Raw genomic sequence first — 23,567 nt, forward strand, 5'->3', positions numbered from 1 at the left:
ACAGTTTTATTCACCCCATTTAATTTTTTCATATTTTGTCAAAATACAATTACATAAATACTAAGATAATTAGTAAGAAACCAAAACACAAAATAGCATGTGAAGGAAAATTATGAGATTTACAGAAGTGTCAGTAGTCTGGAGAGATTTGAATTGTTCTCAGAGCCCCCGATGCTCTACAAAGCCAAAACAGTTAAACACAACTTTAGAAATTATGTTCTAAAAGTAATTCCTTTCCCCCTAACAGCTACTTTGTTTGGAGAAATTAATTGAACACCCATGTCTAGCTCTTATTTCAATGGGATCAGCAGTTTCAAATCAGGAACCAAGTTGGAAATGGACCAAAGATCCTCTTATTGATAGCACACTTAACCTTGTGGGCCACCGAGCCTACTAATCATATCTGGGAACATCAAATGCAAAGTGGACTCTGTGCCTCTGGAGTAGTCAAGGTTGAACATTCCCAGTAGTTCTGTGCTCACATTTTTACACTCAGTCATCCCCCATGTTTTATATCTACAGATACAAACCACCCTGCTAAAATGTCCTTGAAGGTTTGTCAGCAGCAAAGAGCACAATGATTTTTGCATGAAACCTCAAGCTTTAGATGAAGGCGCTAACTGGTCTTTAAAAGATATGGCAGCAATCATAAGACTTAATACATTATGAGCATGAAATTAATATTGATTAGTGATTATGGCTTTCATGGATTGGAATGATTTTACAAATGATTAGAATTATTACAGAAAAAATGTGGTGCACAGCTTTGAATTTATTGTTGCCTTTCTCTAATCTACACATTGTCAGTACACATGCAAGACAGAATATAGAGTAGAGAAAGACATGGAGCGGTTAAGAGGTTTGAGCTGACTGTGCAGTCCACTCCCAGGGATTCACTGCCTCCTTTTAAAATTCCTAATACTTTTAAATTACAAATTATATGCAGCACTTTGTGTCAGGTGTTGAGTGTTTTAAAGAAGTTCATAAATAAAGTTAGGATTGTGTAGTATTCCATACTTTTAGGCCCTTATTACTAAAAGGCATGTAGAATAATGACATAATCTACACAGAACATCAGCTAGGCCCAAAAAGCAACAAATCTTCTCTGGATATAAATACAGTTAAAAACAAATGAGAAACAAAGTCAATGTAATTGATATCTAATGGTGTGGAAATGCTTACAGATTTCAAAGGCTTTGAGACTCCAAACAACCACAGTAAGAGCTATTAATCAAAAATCAAGAAAGCATAGACCAGTGGGAAACCTTCCAGCAGTGCACATCCTACCAAAATTACTTCAAAAGTGCATAAAAGAAATAATTAAAAAAAAAGGCTAACAATTCCAATGATTATTTTACTTGAAAAATATTGATATAGAGGGATTATAATTTAGCGTAAGACCTCCTCAACACACCCAACGGTCTATTTTTCAGATGTGATCAACCAATAAATAGGTCTTATTAGCAGTTATCAATCCCATAGAAAACAATTTTTGTTTTTGGTTTGTTTAATGTGAGCAACAGGTGGATATTTTATATATATATATATATATATATATATCTATATATATATATATATATAGATATATCTATATATATATATATATATATATATATATATATATATATATATATATATATATATATATATATATATATAGATATAGATATATATATAGATATATATATCTATATATATATATATATATATATATCTATATATATATATATATATATCTATATATATATATATATCTATATATATATCTATATATATATACATATATATATATAGATATATATATATATATATATATATATATATATATATATATATATATATATATATATATATATATATATATATATATATATATATAGATGAAGAACTACTTAATTCATATTACAGATAAATATATTCATTAATTCTGCAAGCTAAAAGGGAATAACCATTTGGATTAGGATTTTAGGATTGGGATTCATTCGGTGCTAACAACCAGCTGAGACACAATGTAAAGTCATTCTACGGGACTGATCACCGCTAATAACTGTCATTTAATGGGATTATATATTTAGGATTTTTAAAATATTTTCTAAATCATAGTTTTTTTGTATGCGTGTTAATCGCTGGTAAATTCGCTCTATGATTAATCTCTACTATGGCACCAAACACATTTCTTTTTAGCACTGATACGCACCTGACGTGTGTTTTAAATTTTTAAATCTCAGAGTCAGTTTAGTACTATGTTTTACATTTGGTGCAGTTTTACTACAAGCATACCGGTAGCTTATTTGTTCATAAATGTCGTACACCTGGAAATATTTTTCATTTTTCCTTTTTAGTACATTTCTGGCCAGAACAGTATTTCGTACTGCTTTCTGTTTGGTGATCAACAGACAGAAACTTCAAAAGAACCACTCGAAGAATATTACTTCTGGAATAAGTAATAAAATATCAATTTAGTTGGAACAAAGAAGAATAATGTACTTCAAACCTACTTCAACTTATTTGTCATTAATCTTAAAAACCTCTTCGGGGCTTTAATAACAGTACCTCTAGTTGCACAGCATCACATCTCAGCTGTCAGCTCTTTATTGAAGCAATGATTTTTACAGAAGTCCAATTAGTGGCTTCAGGCCTCTGAAAGCTGTTCAATTCAAGCTGATGTAAAAACGTCAAATTACCTGAGTAGCTGTAGCCACAAACGGCCTCGAGGCCAATGGGGGTGTAAGAGGAGTATCTGAGAGGTGGGACATAGTTGTCGCTGGGGAGAGACAGCATGCGTCCCATCCTCCGCAGGTTTCCATGGGAACAGTCCTCGTTTTCCAGTTGCACCTGCCCAATCAGATCCAATCCTCTGTTACTGTTACTGTCACCCCTTCTCCCTTCACCAACTACTTTAAAGGAATGTGGGGGTTACCTGAACAGGTGGCTCCACGTTCATCTCTAGGTCTCCACCTACCGACATGCAGCTGAGACGGCGGGTCGCCTCCTCCCTCTCCCGTCTCTCTTCCATCTCCTTCTTCTCCTCCATCTCCTTCCTCTCCTCCATCTCCTCCAGCTGCGCCTCCTTGTTGCTTTCCTCCAGGTGCTTCATCAGAACGGCGACGACCACGTTGACCAGCACGAACTGTGCCGTGAGGACGAAAGTGACAAAGTAGACAGGGGAGATCAAGGGCAGGTAGCTGAGGCAGTGACGGTCATTCGGGCGGCAATCTCTCAGCGTGTCCTGAAAAAAGACAGAGAAAAGAGAAGATAATGAAGTAAATGGTTGTTCATTTTAATAAGTGAAGTTATATATTCAAAATGGGAACCATAGTTTCAAGAAACACAATGACATAGTTCAGAATTTATTTCTTTTAAGTGATGATTATGACTTACAGCTAATGAATAAAACAAAATAACATCCTAACATTGAAATATTAGATAATATCAAATTAAAGACTTTTGATACATGAATACCATCCTACCGAAAACGATGTCGTCCTCCTATACAGAACATATACTCAGTACTTGTTCAGGGTTTCTTTTGCAATAATTACTTCACCAGTGCAGAATGGCATGGAGGGGATAAGACTGTGGTGTTAATGAAGCCAACATTACTATGATGATCAGCTTGTCTGCATAGTTGGCTCAGATGACTCTTGTATTCTTCATGACAATACTCCATAGATTCTCTATTAAATCAGGTGGTTCTTTAAGCCAATCAAGCACAGTAATACCATGTTATTAAAGCAGTTTATTGCATTTGTCAAAGTGTGACTGTACCTAAAGTTGCTAAAAAAATCAAATTGGCATCTCCTAAAACCTTGTCAGCAGAGAGAAGTATTACATTGCAGATATAAATCAATTATTTAAGGCATCCTATTTCACTTGAGAGGCATCTGTATAAAAGATAAATGGATAAAGAGAAGCGTGTTGAAGGATAGTAATGTGCTTCTAGCTGGATCCAACAGGGGGAGATGTTTAACTGAATGTGATCTCCTGTGTGTGAGTCTGTCACAGAAGTCATCCAGGCTCTAATGTAAGCAGCTCCTATTCTGTCATAAAAACAGTGATGTGCTCTCTGCTTAATGCACTCTCTGCCTCACTTCCAGAATGCACACGATCACAAATATGCACTCTACATTTTATCCTAAGTCTTTAGAGAGGTAAAAACAGATCTAACCTTCATAATCCCATTCCAGTTGTCTCCGGTGGACACCCGGAAGAGCGTGAGGAAAGCCATGCCAAAGTTGTCGAAGGTGGCGTGCCGACTAAGACCCTCACAAGGGTTCTCGTCTGAACACTCTATAAGAGGATGAAAAAAAGCATTGGAGGCGATAAATGTTGGAAAGCAGAGAAAGGAAGGAAGAAGAAAATGAGTTGTTTGTAGACTGGAGCTCTGATTGTCATAATTAACGTTTGCAAGTCAACAGAAATTTGTTCTTGTTATGCAATCCACAGAAATCACACCAGTGTCAGCTGAAGCACACACTCATTAGCGATTCAACACTGGTTCTATGCACACACACACACAAACACACACGCACACACTAACCCAGTTTTCCAAAGAGCTCAACTCCCAGAGCTGCATAGATGAAGAACAGCAACATGAAGAGCAGACCCAGATTCCCCACCTATAGACGGACACATGACACGCACACACAGATATATAAGGTATATGATACACAGAAAGAGAGACATGAACAGCAAACATCAAGAGAAAGAGAGAGAGATGCGAACATGCAAACGGATATAAAAATAAAGCGCAAACGCAGAGACCGCTGAGCAGTTACTCAACTGATGTTTAGTACGTCTTTAAAAAGTAACAGGAGCAATCAAAGACACCTGAAGTAGAATCAGATTTCACCATAAGAAAACACAAGTGCAGAATCAGAGGCTGGATCCAGCTCTGATGAATTTCGAAGCTGCTTGTTTATTCTAACTCAAACCCGTCTTAACCCCTGATTTGCTGTGCAGTGGCAGTCGGACACCACAGCAAAGGACCGGGACTGATCAATCCCTCGCAGCAATAAGTTACTTCATAAGAAACTTTTGAGTGTGGGCAGGATGGAAGAGATCATCCATAAAGTGACACAAACTACAGAGTTTCACAGATGACTTGGAATACCTGCATAGAGGACTCCTGTATCTTAGGAGAGTGCTCCGTGGCTTCTCATTTGATTTCAGAGATTTTTGTTCTAAAAACAGCTTTCTGTTTGTCATTGTGTTCAAGGCAGTTCAACAGCTACAACTAAAAGATATTTTATGTCTACATGTATCTAATATTTTCCTTTTTCAAACTGCAGTTTATATTTTTCCTATATGATGGAGTCACCAACCATGGTTGGATCTATAAGTTGAAACCAAATAGAACAAATCCAGTCGTGGCAAAAACGTCTAACTCATGATTAAAATAAAAAAAAAGTTAAATACAATCCACTGGAAATTGTTTCCAAGTTTGAATACTTTTCGCTTTCCATCCAGGAAGTTTTTTCAATTTAAAATATCAGGAATAGCGTTGCGGTGTAGGTTTTATACAATAGCCCATCAAAACCTTGTTTTTGTTTTGAAAACATCATGATTAAAGTTTAGTGGAACCAACTTATGTAGGATAAGGATCTCAGTAATTCATTCTGTGTTGCTACATCACATGCCACGAAAATTGTCTGGAGGAGTTTTGGTTCTTATACATAGAGATTAAGGAGCTACTTCACTTCGTTGAGGTTCAGAGACAATTTTTTCTGCACAATTAGCTGTTTCATCCAGAGGTCGGGACTTTAACTCAGCGATAGCAGGAACTTGATTCCTTAATTTGTTGCTACAGAATGATTAGGTATACACGAAAGCCCATTATCATGGTGTTGACTGCAAGATATATCCATAAACAAAGCCCTAAGATAATCCTTTCACCTCCTTGCTTGCCAGTTGGCGAGAGGCGTTTCTGTGAGATCTAGTCAGGCATCTTTTCTTTTGTCCCCAGTGTTTAAAGCAAAGTCTTTTTAGGCTTTTCTACCACTTCTCTTTTTAGGGAAGCATATTGCCTATGGCGATCCTTTCGAGCACTGAACATATTTATCCAAGGTTCTTTTTATAAACCTAGACATTTAACGTCTGAAACAACTACTGATTCCTCTAGAGTCTGAGATTAATTTCTAGATTTTTGTTCTGTTTTTCTGATTAATGTAAAGCTTGACCTTGAGGAGATAGCAGTGAACCTTAAAATCTTTTTTGTTTGTTAATATGCTGGACCATATATTTCAAAGAGTTTGGAAGTAGCTTTATAACCTTTGCAGAAACAATTCCAGCTCTAAGGTTGTCCTTGAGCCTTGGCATTATGTTCATCTACATCTTTATACACCAGAGAAGCACACTAACAAAGATCCTCCTGTAATAGAAGAGTTCTGGCTTTTTGATGAACAGTAAATCAAATATATTTCATCACTAACCTCTAATAATACTTCTGATCTTGTATGCTGTGGATGCAGTAATGGCAAAACATTTTCTGTTGGCACTGTCTAGCTGGTACGTCATCTAGAACTAAAACTTTAGTCTAGTGACAGCCACAGTCAGGCACTGTTTAAGATGGCTTGTGCTGGTCTTTAAGGTGAGAAAAAGCTAAACATAAAACTGCACCTAAAATTACAGTTTGTCAACCAGGAAACATAATGATATAAATGAATGAAGGCTTGGCACTCCTGAAGAATTGTATTCACCTCATTCATCATCATACATAAAGTATTCTAAGCTGGTAACATATAGCAAGATAATTTGATAATCAGATTTTATTTCTTCACTTTATAAGTAATTTCATTGATTTGTGAAACAATTCAGTGCCAAATTTCTGTGCATTTTTAGGATCAGGAGCTGGATTAAAGGTTAAAAGATGTTTAATCAATTTAATCATCAAAGGGTGTAGGTTTTCTATTTAAGGAATACCATGCATCTTTTTGAATTGGTACATATAATGGTCTTACACTTGGCAAAAAAGAAAGATACAGTTAGGAGTCCAATAACTGTAGTTTTGCACAGGAACATCCTTACCCTTCACTGAGGAGCCCAGCCTATATAGATTACTACAGAAGAAAACCTAAATCAAACAGAAATTTTCTTTAAAAAACCAAACGGTAACTTTCAGTAACCAAGTGTTTTTCTATATATATATATATATATATATATATATGAAGTCGAGTAATGAAGCTTCATTATCTGTAAGGCATTTAGGGCCTTTAAAGTATTGGTGCCATAAATCTATACAACACATGAGTGACAACAATGTTGAACTGTTTCATCCTATTTTTTGGCGCCATTAAATTTCCTTAAAGGGGAACGACGTTTTTTTTTTAAATTGTGCCCTTGATTTTACGTTATTACATCATGTTCTACCCACCCATCTAAGTTTTGTATCATTTGGAACTGTTCTGAAGATATTCCTTTAGGTTATATCTAAGTAACGTCTTCCTATGGGCAAACAATATGAAGGCACAAACTAAACTGTTCATAATTTATTCTTTATAGTACGCCAGCATTCATGACATGTAGGCGATTCCCTGTCCCCCAGACATTTTTGGTTATATTTTTTATATTTATATGTTTTAAAAACAGTGTGTTGGACGAAATCTACGTGCGCCGGCTACCATTCCTTCATCCTGTCCGCTGAACTGCAGCTATTTTTACTCACATGCCTGAAAGATGTCTAATGCTACTACCACAGATGATCTCGCTCTCGAAATGGAATTGAACGATTCAGATTAGCTAGCCGAATGAATAGAAGGGGTAGAGCGTAGCCGCCTGTGGTCCGGGCTTCCTGTTACGACTCCACTCCGCTTTGTTTTATGAACAGTTTAGTTTGTGCCTTCAAGTCGCTGCCCATAGGAAGACGTTACTTGGATATAACCTAACGGAATATCTTCACAACAGCTCCAAATGATACAAAACTCATATGGGTGAGTAGAACATGATGTAATAATGTAAAATCAAGGGGCCTAAGTAAAAAAAACAGTGTTCCCCTTTAAGGTTTACATTTTTAAGACAAAATGGTTTTCGAAATTTCAGGAGAGTTATTTGGTCATTTGGGACTTTTTTCTGATCTTGAATATACGTGTATTATTCAGAATGTAGTAAGTCCCTCAGTATGGTCTAGGGGTTCAAGTTTGAAACCTAGTTGTGTCAGGAAGGGTATCCAGTAAAGTCTTAGACTGCCAAGTCTAAGTGTAAGTTAGAATGACTTGCTGTAATGTGCTGCGACCTCTGAATGAGGGAGCAGCAGAAAGGACCCATCATTTACGAGTGCTACCATCAGACTGAACAGCAAATAAGTAAATGCAATGGATTTTTTTTAAAGATAGTATAAACTAAAACATAATTATTATTGAATAAAAAAATCTAACTAAAATATATTATAAAGCAAAATAAACTTTACCGGGAATTAAGGAATTTATTAATTAATAAATGTGAAAATATAAAAAATAAACTTCATTATAGTGATATAAAAATGTTCCTGTTATATATATTTTTTATACATATATGCTTTTTAAACTCATGAAAGTTTTTTTTATCTTTTAGCATTTCTATAACTTGTTTGTGTTTTGACATCCTGCTTTTATGAAGAGAAAACGGTTGTCTTTTTTAATGAGAGGCTTTCAGACTGGCTCATATTTTTATCTCTTCGCAGCTACCTAGCAGTAAAACAAAGCTGTAGTAAATCTGCGTGCTGTGTAAACATAATCAACCTGGAGATTTAAATGCAACACGGATCAAGAATCAGCAATCAGCCTGTAGCCAATTTGCCTCAGGCTAATTGCTGCTTTTGCATAGTGGTTTGGTGGTTTTGCAGGTTTAATGCCAGTCGGTTGGAGAAATCTGCTGTTTGCAAACCATGCAGACAGGGGTCACTGACAAGTTGCTGCATATACCGGTATAATAATAAACAAGCAGCCTGCCTTTCATCAGCTCTGACCACCAGACAAATAGTTGAAAAGACTGCTTTAACTCCACAGCATCAGGCCGGCTTCTTACCTGAGGCAGAGCTTGCATCACGGTGTCCAACAGAGCTCTCATCCCTGTGGCCATCTTCAACAGCTTCAGCACTAAAACGTCACAACATGTCATCTCCTGTCAGCTACAATACATGTTACTCTGTGTGTATTTCTGCTCCAGTGTGTTACCTCTTGTTATTCTGAGGACCCTCATGATCCGTATAATTGTGGGATTGATGGGGAGGGAAGCACTCAGGTCTATTTCCTCCAGCGTGATTCCCATTATGGACAGCAACACGATAGCTAGGTCCAACTGGTTCCATCTAATAAAGAAAAAAGAAAAAAAGCTTTTTCTTTACATCTAAAACATTTAAAATATGGTTCAGTTTGAAAGTAAAAAGTAGTTGGTATGTTTCCCGCAGTAGATAATTATTTTGTATTAATCCAGAGTAGTTTTTTTCAGAAGCAAAACTGCTAGCTAGAGATATGATAATTGATGATTATCCTCGAAACTCAAATATTAGAAGATGAGGGACACTTTAAAAATAGATGTGTTCCAGTTTTCTGCTTTTTAACTGTTATCATCTCCTATTAATTCCCATATATATATATATATATATATATATAATTATGAGTGCTGAGTTTTATTCATTCGGCCTCAGAGCTCCAAGGCCATCAACATGTCTGAGAGAGAGGGGGTGTTATTAGGGAGTGTTTGGGATTTTCTTAACATTTCTTTAAACTGTCTGTCTATGTTTAGGGCAGAGATTTGTTTTCAGTCTGACACACCTTTGGTATTTCTATCACTGTAAGAAAGGAAGACAAACTCTGTCTAAATGAGAACAGGGATAAATATCATGCAATAAGGACTGTATGGTTTCTTGTTCTCCCATTGCAAAGATAAAATAAAATTCTGGCTGAACGAAATCCATCCATCTATTTAACTGGAATAAATAGTTCAAAATCTTTTTCCCACGACAGGTAGAAAATTGTTTGGCATTAATCCAGAGTAGTTCCTTTAAGAAACTAAAGCTAACTGCTAGACAGAGATATGATAATTTATGATTATCCTCGAAATTCAAATATCAGAAGATGGAGTGACACTTCCAAGGTAAATGCATTCCAGTTTTCCGCTTGTTGACCACTGCTTTTAGTGAGCTATAGCTACTGTTACAACCTCAACAAAAAACAGAAACACTGTTCTACGCTGTAATCAGTGAAAATACAAAGCAGTCGAACATATTGTGTAAGAAACAACGAAAGTCGAACGATTTGTTTAATGCTATGAGGCAAAATCAAATGTGTTAAAATTCCAGTGTTGGTGTTGAATGTTTAAAGTTAATTCACCACATTTTTAGTCTAATTTTGTCAGGGCTCCAGTCTGTGTGTATGTTTTTTGTGTTTGTCTCCCTTCCTCCAACAGGAGGCGCCTGGTTCTGGTCCGCCTCCTCAAACACCTGCTGATGGTTACCTTGTTAACGGAGTGCTCTTAAGCTGCTGACTGCCACTACCTCAACGCCAGAGTGTTTGCCATTTTTGGGTACTCTAGCCAAGCTGAGTTTTTGCTGAGTAAGACTGAGTTCTTGTCAACCTGAGTTTAAACTTTGTTTTTTGTCTTTGCCTCTCAGCAGTAAGTCATTCCGCAAACTGGATCTTTCGGACCTTCACTCCCTGGAGGGATCAACTGAGCCTCAAACTGAGCTGAGGATACAAACTGGAGGTTTGGACCCAGTTTCCCAGAGAGGACGATGAGTTTACACACTGAGCAAGGGAATCCTCTCCACTTCGACCCGTTCAAGTACCGCAGGCAATCTGAGTGGCAGTCAGTTTCTCCGTTCACCTACAACCGACCGTGTTCTGGATAAACTCTGTTCCGCCCTCCACCGAATCAGACTAACACTGGAAACCAGCACACAGATTGGAGTCAAAGATTCTACAACTTCTCTGGAAATGTGAGTCTACAACCAGATCCTCCTCTCCAAATCCAACGAATGAAATTTCCCACTGAGCCTGAACTAATTGCTGTGTCTTCCCCTCACCTTCCAGTTCCGGCTGAGCAGAGTTCAGAGCAACACTGTATGGTGCTTTATCTCTTCAATAAAACCTGTTAAACCTTTTCCCCTGGTCTCTCTGAATTGGTTTCTCTGCATGTGGGTCCGAGCTTTAGATAAAACCATGACAATTTAAAGGTATAGTGGAGGATTTTCGCCAATGTTTGAAAAGACCCGCCCTGTCCAAATGCACATGCACAACCCTGTACCTGCTACCGAGAGAAGATGCCTATTAAACACGTTTGAGAGCATGCACGTTCCCATCTCTCATCGTGCACGCTCTATTTAGAAGTTGCTGTTTGCATCACTCATACAAGCTTGCTTTCCAAAAGAAGATTTGAAATTTTTTCACTATGTCAGACTCAAGTAAAAATGGGACTAGCACGTAGGATGGCCTTATGTAAACATATCACCAGAATGATTGACAATTAGGAAGACCAATTATTTTGATGATCCACCCAGAAAAAGAACATCTTCCACTATACCTTCAAGAATGAGAGAGAGAGTTCCGCTATGAATGTACAATTTATATTTTAGTTTTAACAAATGACATTTTTGATCCATAAATGCAAGTTTCAATATACACATGTATTTTCAATATCTGGTCTCAAGGACCATAAATCGGCAGGTCAGATGTTTTAAATAAGTACAGCCCAGACAGAGACAACAAGCAGATTATCTACTGCTGGAACTACTATTTATAGCCTTTCACTCGAAGCTCACATCAGTAAGTCTGATCTATCCCTTTAAGGCCTTATGTTGATTAATATGAATACCTCTCTTTGAAAAATCGTCGCAGGCCAAAGGCGATGAGTTTCAGAATCGCCTCAATCACGAAAACCAGAGTGAAGACATAATTGCAATACTTCAGTATCTCTTCCAGGTACTGCAGGACACAAAGAGAAGACAAGACTTACAAAAAAAAGGAGGAAAGAAAAATCCCACTGTTCCTCACTGTACCTCCCTTCATTACTATGGTTCTGGGACAGGTAGCAGTAGGAGTTGCCATGGTTACCTTAGGCTGGTTGTAGTGCTCCATGCTCATGGTGAGAAGGTTTGTGAAGATGATGATGGTGATGAAGAGATCCAGGTAGTGGCTGGTGCACACTGTGTGTATAGATCGGCGCAGCGGGGAGTAGTCGGCGTAATATGGCTTCTCTAGGGCCCCTGTGAGACACACACACACACACACACACGCACACACATACACAGACAGTCATTAAAATGTTTCTAAAAGAAAAATATTATATGGGCTATGAAGTCACCGATGAAGCGGGTGCCAGGTGGCACTCCGCTGCGTGTGTGCTGACTAAAAGTGCCACCTCAGGAATTTAATCCTATCCATCATGGACACACACTCTCCGAGGCACCTCAAGGTGTCTTTGGGCAGAAAATCTTTGCTTATCTGCTGCTACTGAGTAAGAGGAAAGCACTACTAGAGATTACACTGCAGAGAAAGAGTGGACGGAGTGAGTCACCAATGTGGTAGTGTAAAAAACAGATAAATAAAAATGAATGTACGTGCATGTCCTGAGTGTAATAAATATAGAAATTAGTTTTTGCAGCAAATAAAGAAGTTTTGCAGCAGTGTGCGTGTTATTAGACATACACCATGTGGAAAAGACCATGCTGATATACATGTCTATTGCATATTTGATCTAGTTTCCTGTTTTTAATTAAATGAAGTCTTAAAGGTCAAATGTGTAGAAAATGATAAAGGTGAAAACAGGACCATCACAGGCTCCAATATCCTTTATGAAATGCCTAAAATGTAGAAGAGGCTTAGTGTTTCATGAATAAAAATTGCTTATGGACTTTTGTGCTCCATTCAGAGGCGAGAAATCGTATATTTTTCCCAGTATTATACAAAAGTGGATGGCTTGTCATCTGGTGATTAGAGAAGTTTTGTGAGCCTTGGAAAAATACACTGTCTAAACATGGGAAATGCCAAAGCACCTAGATTAAGGTTTAAGAAGCTTTTTGCTATTGGTTAGCAAAATAATCACAAGTTGAATTCCAAAAGTAAATTATTCTTGAAATAAGTATATTTGAAGAGGCAAGTAATATAGTTGGATAAAATTAGATGAAATGGTTTACGTTTAAATTAAGCAAAACAAAAACAAATAATAATAAATTTTCTTACTTCAAGTACATAATATCTTATTTTATTTAAAGGTCAAAAATGGTCATACCATTGACAGTTCATCTTATTTATCTGGTCAAATTAGGGGGAATCTCTTTTGTTCTAGCTGTAGGTTTGAAGACATTAAAGGAATAGTACACCCAAAACATGATTAGCCTTCATTTTCTACTCACCCCCATGCTGAACAACACTCTGGAGTACTTTTTTGATATCTCAAATGCATCTGGAGATCTGGGAGGCTTCTTGCTGTCTGCTGACATTCAAATAATGGAGGTCTATGGTGACCGAGACAGAAAGGTCCATAAAAGTCCATAAAAAACGTGTCAATATTCCTCCATACTGCTCGTCCAATGTATTCCAAGTGTCCTGAGTGGGTAGCATCCAGAATTTACTCGAAACGAAGTCATTTAGAATGTTTTTAGAGCATAAACAGTAGTGTATAGGATTTCCTGAAAGCGCGTTCACGACGCTACGGAAGCCGGCAGATCAAACCAGATGAAAGTGCGCATTCAGCGTCTGCTCTGCCGATAATGCAAGCGTAGAAGAAGAAATGTGCTGTTTACCTGTGCAAAGAAAGAAACAACGAAAGAAAAATATCTGAGGACTTCAGTGTTGAGGAAGAGCATGAGTTCTTTGCCGAGCTGAATGCGCTGGTTTGGTCTGCCGGCTTCCGTAGCGTCGTGAACGCGCGTGTGCGCGCTTTCAGAAAATCCTATACACTACTGTTTATGCTCTAAAAACATTCTAAATGACTTTGTTTCGAGTAAATTCTGGATGCTACCCACTCAGGACACTTGGAATACATTGGACGAGCAGTATGGAGGAATATTGACACGTTTTTTGTGGACTTTTATGGACCTTTCTGTCTCGGTCACCATCGACCTCCATTATTTGAATGTCAGCAGACAGCAAGAAGCCTCCCAGATCTCCAGATGCATTTGAGATATCAAAAAAGTACTCCAGAGTGTTGTTCAGCATGGGGGTGAGTAGAAAATGAAGGCTAATCATGTTTTGGGTGTACTATTCCTTTAAAGAAGAAAAATTAAAGATCTGGTTCTACAGGAGGACTGAATACAAACACTCACCCGTACCTTTCAGATTTTGAACATCATGTGCCACCTAAATATGTCTCACTTTTTAATTATAAATCTCTCTGAATCTTAACATAATATAATGTTCATTATTTCAACTTCGATTATTTTAATCTAAAATGTAAAAAAAAAAAAGTGAAAATAAGCTGAGCATCAACATACTTTAACCAATATTTATGGAAGAGCTTTTAAATGCAGGATGCTCTGGTGTCAGATGACCCTGATATTAAAGTTGACTCCTGCCAGTTATCGTTTCTGTGTCCATCCCCACCCACCACCATAATGCTCTCTCACTTCTCCTCCTTTTCTCCAGCCGCTTCTGTCTCTTCTCCTCCCTCAGCCTAGCTTCTTCCTCCTCCTGCTGCTGGCGACACTTGTGAAAGTTTTCCACCACCACGCCCACGAACATGTTGAGCACGAAAAAGCTGACAATGAGGAGGAAAGAGATGAAGAACAGCAGCATCCAAGGGTTGTTGTTTCTTTTGGGCTGCAAAAAAGGACATGGATAGTAAGAGAAGAAGGAAGAGAAGTTAGATAGGTGGGCAAAAGAACAAGCACAGTAAGAAGGAGAGGAGAAGGGGAGCGTAAGCAATGAGACAATGTAAGTTCTGACTCAGCAGTAAAACTGCCAGCACTGTCACAAATATTCATCCATCTCCTTCTTCCCCTTATAATAATTCTCATCTGAAATATTTCTCCTGTTCCTCAGTCAAACAGTCAGATTAAGCAGAACAAAAGACTAAAAACATTCACTGTCTAAAAGATCTGAATGCCTTTGCGACATTCACTGTTATGCTCACCTGCTGGTCCACCCCAACAGCGTCCAGGCCGTCATACATGATGCTCACCCAGCCGTCCTTACAGGACAGCACAAAGAGTGACATCAGAGCCTGCATGGGCGAGGCGAATTTAAATCAGTGCCATGCACGCTGACAATCAGTTTCTCACAAATAGGCGTCACAGCAAAAAGATGTGTGGGTGTGTGACAAACCTGTCCGAGGTTGTCAAAGTTGTATTTCCGCCGAATCCAGCGATAACCTGCCTGCAGACACTCGGTTTTCTTTGTGATGTTGCTGACATTTAGCCCGTCGCAGTAGAAAAATTTGCCTTTAAAAAGCTAGAGAGGTGAGAATGTAGAAAAATACATGAAACTCTGACCTCTACGTGTGAAAAAAGCAACAGAGCATGATGATGAGTTTCATTGGTCTGCAGTGAAAAACAGTGTCACATATTACAATGCTTCTCTCTGCACACTAGCTGCAGAGTTTGCTCTTTTTAGAAAATAATTAGCTGATGCTGTGTTCCTAGAAATAAAAGACTCCAAAATGTCAGCTTCAGCGCTTCAAGGCTTCATCTCTTCTGCAAAAGTTAAATGAGAATATTAGCGGGTATATTTGCAGTAGGCACAGAGCCTAATTCACAGCTCTTCGAAGCTTTTTACATTTTATCAAGTTACAACAACACATTTCAATGTATTTTAATGAGATTTTATGTGATAGAAAAAACAAAGTGGGGTTAATAATTTACTGAAAGAAAAAAAGGTGTGTGTAATTAAAAAAAATAAATCAAGAGAAAAAATATTGCACACACTTGTGTTCAGATCCATTTAATGTAATCCTTACTAAATTTATAGATTTGTCATGTAATCCCTGTATAATCCAGCAGCATGAAACCAGCAAACACCAGTAAAGTGAGGAATAAACCTGAAATGGTATTGTAAAGTTTTAAGATAAACCAGCGCTTCCGATGGACCACTTTTCACAAAGAGTCTTAAGACAAAAGTAGCTTTTAGTGATGTCATTTTAGGTCAAATATTTCTTTGTATTCTGTATTTTTCAGATAAAAGGTGTTCACAAAGTGGCCTTGTTTATAAGAGAGCGGAGGAATGTGAGAAGGCTTTTCAGCAAGCCTCACAGTTTCTCAGAGAAGATGGCAGAAACAGAGGGAGCTGTTTGGCTAATCATCAGTTTAAATGTGGAACTTATGAGCACATAAATTTCTCTAACAATCATACAATTAGTAATAGGGAGATAAGCGGAATCTTAGCATCCCTATCAGGGGCGGATTAAGAAATTTTGGCCCCCTGGGCCTGACATGGTCTTGGCCCCTCAACCCCCCGCGCGTGCGGGCGCACACACACGCACGCACTATGCAAGAAATACTGTACACTGTGAACAGACATGCACACTGTCCTGTACAGAAGAGTGCACATACTGCACACACACACTATTAGGTATACCACACAGACACTGACAAGCACAGGTTTCACACAGACACAGGGGGAGGGGATAAATGGCCTAAAAATAAACATTTTGGAAAATGATTATGCCCACTTCAGTGATGGTGCATTGGGTCATTTGAGAGATATTATGTATTGGAAGTTGGTAGCTATCATGAAATAAACCCCCCACCCCACCCAAAAAACTAAATCGGACATGATTTTTGCCCCCTTTTCCTCCCTTCTATCATTAAAAATAAAATAATATCTTAGGAAACACTTTGGCATAACGGCAGCTGTGCAGCAAATTGAGGCTCAAAGTCTGTATCTATTTGTGGTTAAGCTTGAGGAGAAGGAGAAAGGTAAAATGATAACATGCATCGGAGAGCACCACAAAGGCCAGTTCATGGTACAAGGGCTGCATACAGGTCAAGATAGCCCATTTCCAAGAATGCTATAGTGGCTGGACAGGCACTGGACATGTCCTGAACTCATGCTGCCCCATCTGAAGACTGTCCTGGCCAGGCAGAGGATGGATGAGGAGACCTTCCCAATGGACCCTGTCAGTGAACAGGCTAGTAACATTGATGGCACCCCTGTGCACAACATTGGGATGGAGAGACAATGTGGCAAGGTGGACTACAAACTGAAGAAGTTGGGCACACTGAACGCAGTCAATAGGTCAATAATTTTACAGAAGTGCCAGGAGCTTCAGAGGTTTCAAGGCAGCAGCACAAGCAAAAAGGGAGGTTGAACTCAACTGGAGTAAATTCATGAAGGCAAAATTCGAGAGTAGGGCAGATGAGAAACAAGAGATGGCTCAAAGAAAGGAGAGTAAGAGACTAGACATGCTGGACACACTCAAATCTTTTGATGGCCCCTTCACGATAGTGGGGAAGTTGAAAAGTTCCTTGTGGATGAAAGTCTGCACAAGAATGCAAAGCTGCAGAGAATGAAGCTTGAGGTTCAGTTTGCCAGAGAAAGCACCAAGCTTCTGCCTAAAGTCAATCCTATCTTCACAATCCAGGTGACACTTCCCAGAAATGGCGAAAGTGCAATTCTCCAAGTATTTTATGGTGGTGGTAAGTATTCATGAAAACAGGTAGCCTAACATTAGTGAATGGGTGAATTCTGGAAATAACCTAAAAATCTTACACAGTGCACCTTTAAGCAAGGGGTTTCTTTCGTGCTTTCAATTTTGCAAAATCATCCACCACATCATTGAAGTCCAACTCTCTTGTCAGCTCACTCTCAATTGCCATTAGAGATAACGCATTTAATCTTTTCTGAGTCATTCTTGTGCGCAGCTCATTTTTTACTCTTGACAAAAGAGAGAATGAGCGTTCTCCCTCACAGTTACTGACCGGTAGAGTGAGAAAAATCTGTAGCGCAATGTATGTATTAGGAAACGTAGGCTGTAGTCCAAAATGTATTATTGTTTTGAGCAGTCCTGAAGGGGTCCTCTCCTCATCAGTGTTGTTGAGCTGTATAAAAGATTTCAACTGTATAAGCTCCTGTCCAAGACTTTCATTGAGGTCAGATGGGTATGATTCAGTGAGAATCTTGGCCTTGTGAAGGACTGAAGCATTGGACTCTGTATCCAAAGAGAAAAGGACACTGAACAAATTGTTCAGATGTTTGTAGGCCTCCAGACGGTGATTAAGGCTTGAACTCAGTTGATCAATAGAGGCAATAAATGTCTCTATTTGAAACAGTTGCCTTCCCTCAAGCACAACATCTGGGGATGCTGATTCATCAGCAAACTTTTTACGTTTCCTCGTCCATTCAGCCCTGTAAGATGGGGTGCCACCCAACATGTTTAAGGCTTTCTGCTCAAAATGATCAAATAGATCTCTTTGGGAGAGAACAAAGGTGCGCAGAGATTCCAGCAATCTAACTGCTGTACCAAGGTCCATGTCTGCTTTTTGAAGTTGCAGACTTGTGGCCTGAAATCTGGACAGAACAGTGTCCCAAAAGCCTGCCATGAAGGCCATCTCAAGTGAATCCAGCTTCCGCACTAGACTGTCAGCTTCAGTTTGTGTGTCTCGTTTCTCTGTGTCATTAGTGGAAATAACCTGTAGTGCTGCTTTTATTTTACTGTAGTTCTGCCACAGTGCTTTGGTAGATTCTGCACGGCAACTCTAACGCGTGTTGGATAAAGCTTTAAGTGTGAGATCTATGTTGGAATTGCCAAATACCCTGTCCCATCGGTGTGTGGATGCAGTTGAGAAGTTGTAAATAGACTGAATCAAGTCAAAATACTTAGAGACTTCATTTCCACATCTGTCAATGCTGTTGACTCCCACCAAATTCAAAGAGTGAGCTGCACATGGAATATAGTGTATTAATGGGTTGCTTTTCTTTAAGTGAGCCTGCAACCCATTATACCTCCCTGACATGTTGCTGGCATTATCATAAGCCTGCCCCCTGCAATTTGACAGCTCTAACCCTAGATTTTCCAACACAGACATGACACAGTTAGCCAAACTTTCACCTGTATGGCTAGTAATGGGCTCAAAACCCACAAAGCGTTCAACAACACTGCCCTCTTTGCTAACAAAACGGAATATGAATGTCAATTGGTCCACATGAGATAAATCTGGGGTTGAATCCACAATGATAGAGTAGTATTTGCTTGCTTGCAGTTCATCTGCTATAGCCTGTTTGGTTTTTGCACCCATCAATTCAATGAATTCCTCACAAATGGTGGAGGACAGATATGAGGTATTACCTCGACCCATCTGCCCAAACTTTCTGATGTGATCCTTTAGAAAGGGATCAAATTCAGCCAGGACCTCCAGAATACCAAGGTAGTTCCCATTGAGAGGAGACCCTAACGAATCATTTTTACCCCTAAATGCAAGGCCCCTTTCTGCAAGGAATTTATGACTGCAACAACTCTTTGTAACACCTGCCTCCAATAGCTGCTCTCTGCCTGAAACTGTTTGAACAGGTCTGCATCAACTGTGGCACCTTTGGCGCGGTTCAAGACTGCTTGCATGCAGGTTATGTGCTCAGCACTTCGCTCATGTTCACCAAATCTTTCTGAGTGTTTCCAATCACAATAGCCTGTCACAAAAGAATGCGTTTTTGGGGAAAACAGTTTGCATGCAAAGCAGTAAACATTACCAGTAGAGGGAGAGTACATCAGCCACTCTCTTTGTACTCGTTGTCCATTGGGCAAGTGTGAAGTAAAATGTTCATTGTTTAGGCATCGGGTTTTGCCTCCTAGCCCACTGTTCCTCACAGAAGCTGGATAATGGCTGTGACGGTTGTGAAATGATTTTGCACCTCTTTGAATAAGAACTTCCTTCATTGACTCAGTGAGGGTCTCAGCCCATTTAGCGGGATCACTAGGTAGAGTTGTCACTGTAGATGGTGTTGAAGAAAGATTCAGCTCATTTTCTATGCTGTCCAGAGGTGCAGTGACCTCACATTCATCCGAGCAACTGGCTACTGCTGAATTGGTTGAATCATAAGCATCAGAAGCATTTGGTTCAGTGTCTACACTTGTAGTGGTCTCAGGATCTTGGGAGCTACATGCTAGCTCAGGTGCAGTGCTAATCTTAGCTGAATTTGCAGTAGCATTTATAGAATTGCTTTCAGCAGATGTCTTTGTACTGAAGAAGCTGGAGATATTTGGAACACTCTCAAGTAAAACTGATTCCTTTTTTTTCTTTTCTTGCTGAATTTTTTTTCTAGCTCCTCCACTTAAACGTTTATGATCCATATTTCCCTTCTTTCTTTGCACATTGGCTCTTTGCCTATCACAACAGATAAACCAACTATGTGTGTGTGTGTGTGTGTGTGTGTGAGTTTGTTTGTGTGTTTATGATCGGTGCTGCTTCCTTCAAGTGTGTGAGGTGATTTAGAAAACTAACAACCCAGCATCAACACTCCAAAGCAGAGAATAACAGCTTACTAGCATAGACAATTGAGAGCAGAGAATCAACTGATTCGTCTGATAGACAGCAGGAGAGCAGAGTGGTCAGTGATGATCGAATCAAGAAAATGTCTAAATGGCAAGGGAACAGACTGATTTGTACTGTGGAGAAAGAGAGAGAGAGCCAATTACAGTGGAATATATTCCAAAAGAGCCAAGTGACTAGCTGAAGGCAGGGACAAATGCCTTGGAGTGACCAACAAGAGTGCAAAGTACCAAATGGCAAAATGTGGGAAGACCAACAGGCAGATCTGCTTTTACCACTTATCTTCACAACCAAAAAGTCGCTAAATGATGTTTTTAGTCGCTAGCCAGGTATGGCCAAAAGACACGAAATCTAGCGGCAAAGTCGGTCAATCACACTGACAGTGAAACAAATATTTTGAAAAGATAATAATTGTACAACTTTGTGCACTTTTGTCTTCTATCTAAAAGGACACCAAAATGTTGCTATCTGCAGGCAGCTTGCTAGCTATGATGGCAGCAACGATGTCTGCCAGACAGGAGAGAGTGGTCAGTGACGATCGAATCGAGAAAATGACAAAATGGGTCAAAGACCAAAAAGTTATTAACTGACAGCAGTGACAAATGTCAGACTGTAAACTTTTTCGAAAGAAAAGGACAAAATGGGAAGATGCTGATAGTAACAGCAAAATGGAAAATATAAGAATTTCCAAGTAATGCTCAACTCAAGTGTGTGTGTGTGTGTGTGCTTGTGTGTGTGTGCGCGCGCGTTAAACTTCTTGTTGAATGATTTCAAATTATCTCTGAGTCTGAACTGAGGGAAAGGAAACCAAATTTTGAGCAGTCTCTCACGAGTTCAAAATACCAAATGAGGAGATTCTAAAAGAACAGACCTGGGAACAGACCTGTGATCCAAATTCGAGATAGAGTTTTTTGATAATGATAATTTGTCAGAGTAAAGTTGTGTAATCAAAATTTGAGAATGAGCTTTGTCAATCAATCAAGAATATTTGCATTAAGTTCTGTGATCAAAATTCAGAAACAACCTTTAATAATTGATAAAGAATATGTGAGTGAGGTTGTGTGATCCATCCAATTTGAGAATTAGCTTTGATAATAATGATTGAGAGCCTCTGGCCCTCTGTGGATCATGGCCACGGGGCCAATTTTGCCTGGCCCCTTGGGGCCTCTGTGGGTCGTGGCCGTGGGGCCAAGTTGGCCTGGCCCCTTGGGGCCTCTGACCCTCTATGGATCGGGGCCAAGTTGGCCTGACCCCTCGGGGCCTCTGGCCCTCTATGGATCATGGCCGCGGGGCCAAGTTGGCCTGACCCCTTAGGACCTCAGGCCCTCTGTGGGTCGCGGCCGCGGGGCCAAGTTGACCTTGCCCCTTGGGGCCTCTTACCCTCTATGGATCGTGGCCGCGGGGCCAAGTTGGCCTGACCCCTTAGGACCTCAGGCCCTCTGTGGGTCGTGGCCGCGGGGCCAAGTTGACCTGGCCCCTTGGGGCCTCTTACCCTCTATGGATCATGGCCCCTTGGGGCCTCTTACCCTCTATGGATCGTGGCCGTGGGGCCAAGTTGGCCTGGCCCCTTGGGGACTAAGATTATTATTTTTGCAAAAGTAGTTGTGCCTGGGTCGCGGCCGCGGGGCCAAGTTGGCCTGGCCCCTTGGGGCCTCTGGCCCCCTGGGCCTGGGCCCGGTAGGCCCGGTCATTAATCCACCTATGATCCCTATAGGGGGAAATCAATTAGATGTAGCAGTTGCACAAGGTGCTATTAAGGTAATGTTTTTTTTAAGACAAATCAATCATAGGATTAATAAAAATTTCAAAAGAAATGAAAAAAGATACTAAAAAATGTAATTAGTCAAATGTTCTTTATAAGATAAAGCACAATAATATATAGAAGGACCACCAGAGGTGAGAAGTATATTTGTGTTGTGTATAATGACTTCATTTCTCTGAATCAAATGTGTAGGAGCAGGAACACATTTAAAAGTCTCAGAAACAAGAACTATTGCAATCAAATGTTTACCGGTGGATTGTAAGCATTAAAAAAGGGAGTAACATGTAATAAGAGCAGATTTACCCATCAATTTGTACTTTTTTAAAACAATGTTCAAGAGTTGAATAAGTGAAGCTATCTATTAAATTTTAAATGTTTTGACAAATAAGACACAACAAAGGCTTTTTATGTCAGAATGCAGATCTGTAAAAAATATATAGACTAATTCCTCTAATATATTTTTCTTTCATGAGCTAGCCTTTCTTACACTATTCTTTTGCTCCCAAATTAGGGCATTAATGAAAAGAACGACATTAACCAACTGCTTTTGATAGAATCCATTTCAATCTGAAAAACTCACATGGAGATAAAAGACAATTGGTAGAAATTTATTGATAGAATTACTTTAGTCCTTGGCGCTCAGACCTCGGCAGGAAACATAGCGCTTAATTTTGATAGATATGCATGAACAGGAGTAAAGAATAGGGCTGTCCCCCTCGCCCAGGCCTGAAACTGGTGGTGGAGTGGAGATAGATGAATTTGGTCAGTCTGTAGACTGCTGGTTAGCGAGACGGTATGCTGAGCTTTATAGGGAGATCCAGTGGATTGCGTGAGCTGATGCTAGAGCTTCACTCAAGGACCTGGAAGATGGGAGTCCAGTTTGGACAACACAGGTTGAGAGAACCTGTCCATGATGAGCAAGCATGGACAGGCATAGACGTGGGTTGAAACAGTGTCATCTGAATAAAGCCACACAGTGCATCCGCCGCCTACGCACAGGAGCAGAAAATTGCGAATCGGAGGCCTTTAAATATGAACTTTTGAAGCCGATTGGCTTTCATGGAGATGTGTTTCAAAGCTTATTGGCTGTGCAGCAGGTGGATGTAGGAAAGTAATGAGTTTCATCAGTTGAACTTTCACCTAGGCTCCATTACCTGCGGCTGCTTTTCCATTTTTCCAAGTCAAATAATGTTAAACTCAGTTGTTCTTTTCACATAGAGTAACAAAGCAAATAATCTTTAATTACTTGTTTCTGATTAAATCTTTGAAAATAGTTTTATTCATATTACAACATATATGACAGAATAAATCTTGTAGGTGATCAGGTAAAGAATGAGGCCTATATTTGTACTTTTGTGTGTTTGGATGGATTTTTGGGTCAAATCTACAGCAGACTGGAAGACAAAGGAACGA

General features: G+C 39.4%; 1 protein-coding gene across 1 annotated transcript in view; it reads right to left on the reverse strand.

Moving 5' to 3' along the window:
* Positions 1-23,567, reverse strand: part of LOC119783708 (voltage-dependent T-type calcium channel subunit alpha-1G-like) — a 139,415-nt gene that overhangs the window by 4,089 nt on the left and 111,759 nt on the right. Inside the window, exons 23-33 of the mRNA XM_038285347.1 lie at positions 15,237-15,362; positions 15,046-15,135; positions 14,540-14,732; positions 12,027-12,178; positions 11,788-11,897; positions 9,150-9,283; positions 9,001-9,071; positions 4,541-4,619; positions 4,169-4,290; positions 2,921-3,229; positions 2,685-2,835 (exon numbers count right to left, since the gene is read on the reverse strand). Coding sequence (XP_038141275.1) covers positions 2,685-2,835; positions 2,921-3,229; positions 4,169-4,290; positions 4,541-4,619; positions 9,001-9,071; positions 9,150-9,283; positions 11,788-11,897; positions 12,027-12,178; positions 14,540-14,732; positions 15,046-15,135; positions 15,237-15,362 — 1,537 coding nt within the window. The remainder of the gene's footprint in view (positions 1-2,684; positions 2,836-2,920; positions 3,230-4,168; positions 4,291-4,540; positions 4,620-9,000; positions 9,072-9,149; positions 9,284-11,787; positions 11,898-12,026; positions 12,179-14,539; positions 14,733-15,045; positions 15,136-15,236; positions 15,363-23,567) is intronic.

The sequence above is a fragment of the Cyprinodon tularosa genome, unplaced genomic scaffold (assembly GCF_016077235.1).
Source record: "Cyprinodon tularosa strain WSP-4 unplaced genomic scaffold, ASM1607723v1 ctg21, whole genome shotgun sequence".
Taxonomy (NCBI): domain Eukaryota; kingdom Metazoa; phylum Chordata; class Actinopteri; order Cyprinodontiformes; family Cyprinodontidae; genus Cyprinodon; species Cyprinodon tularosa.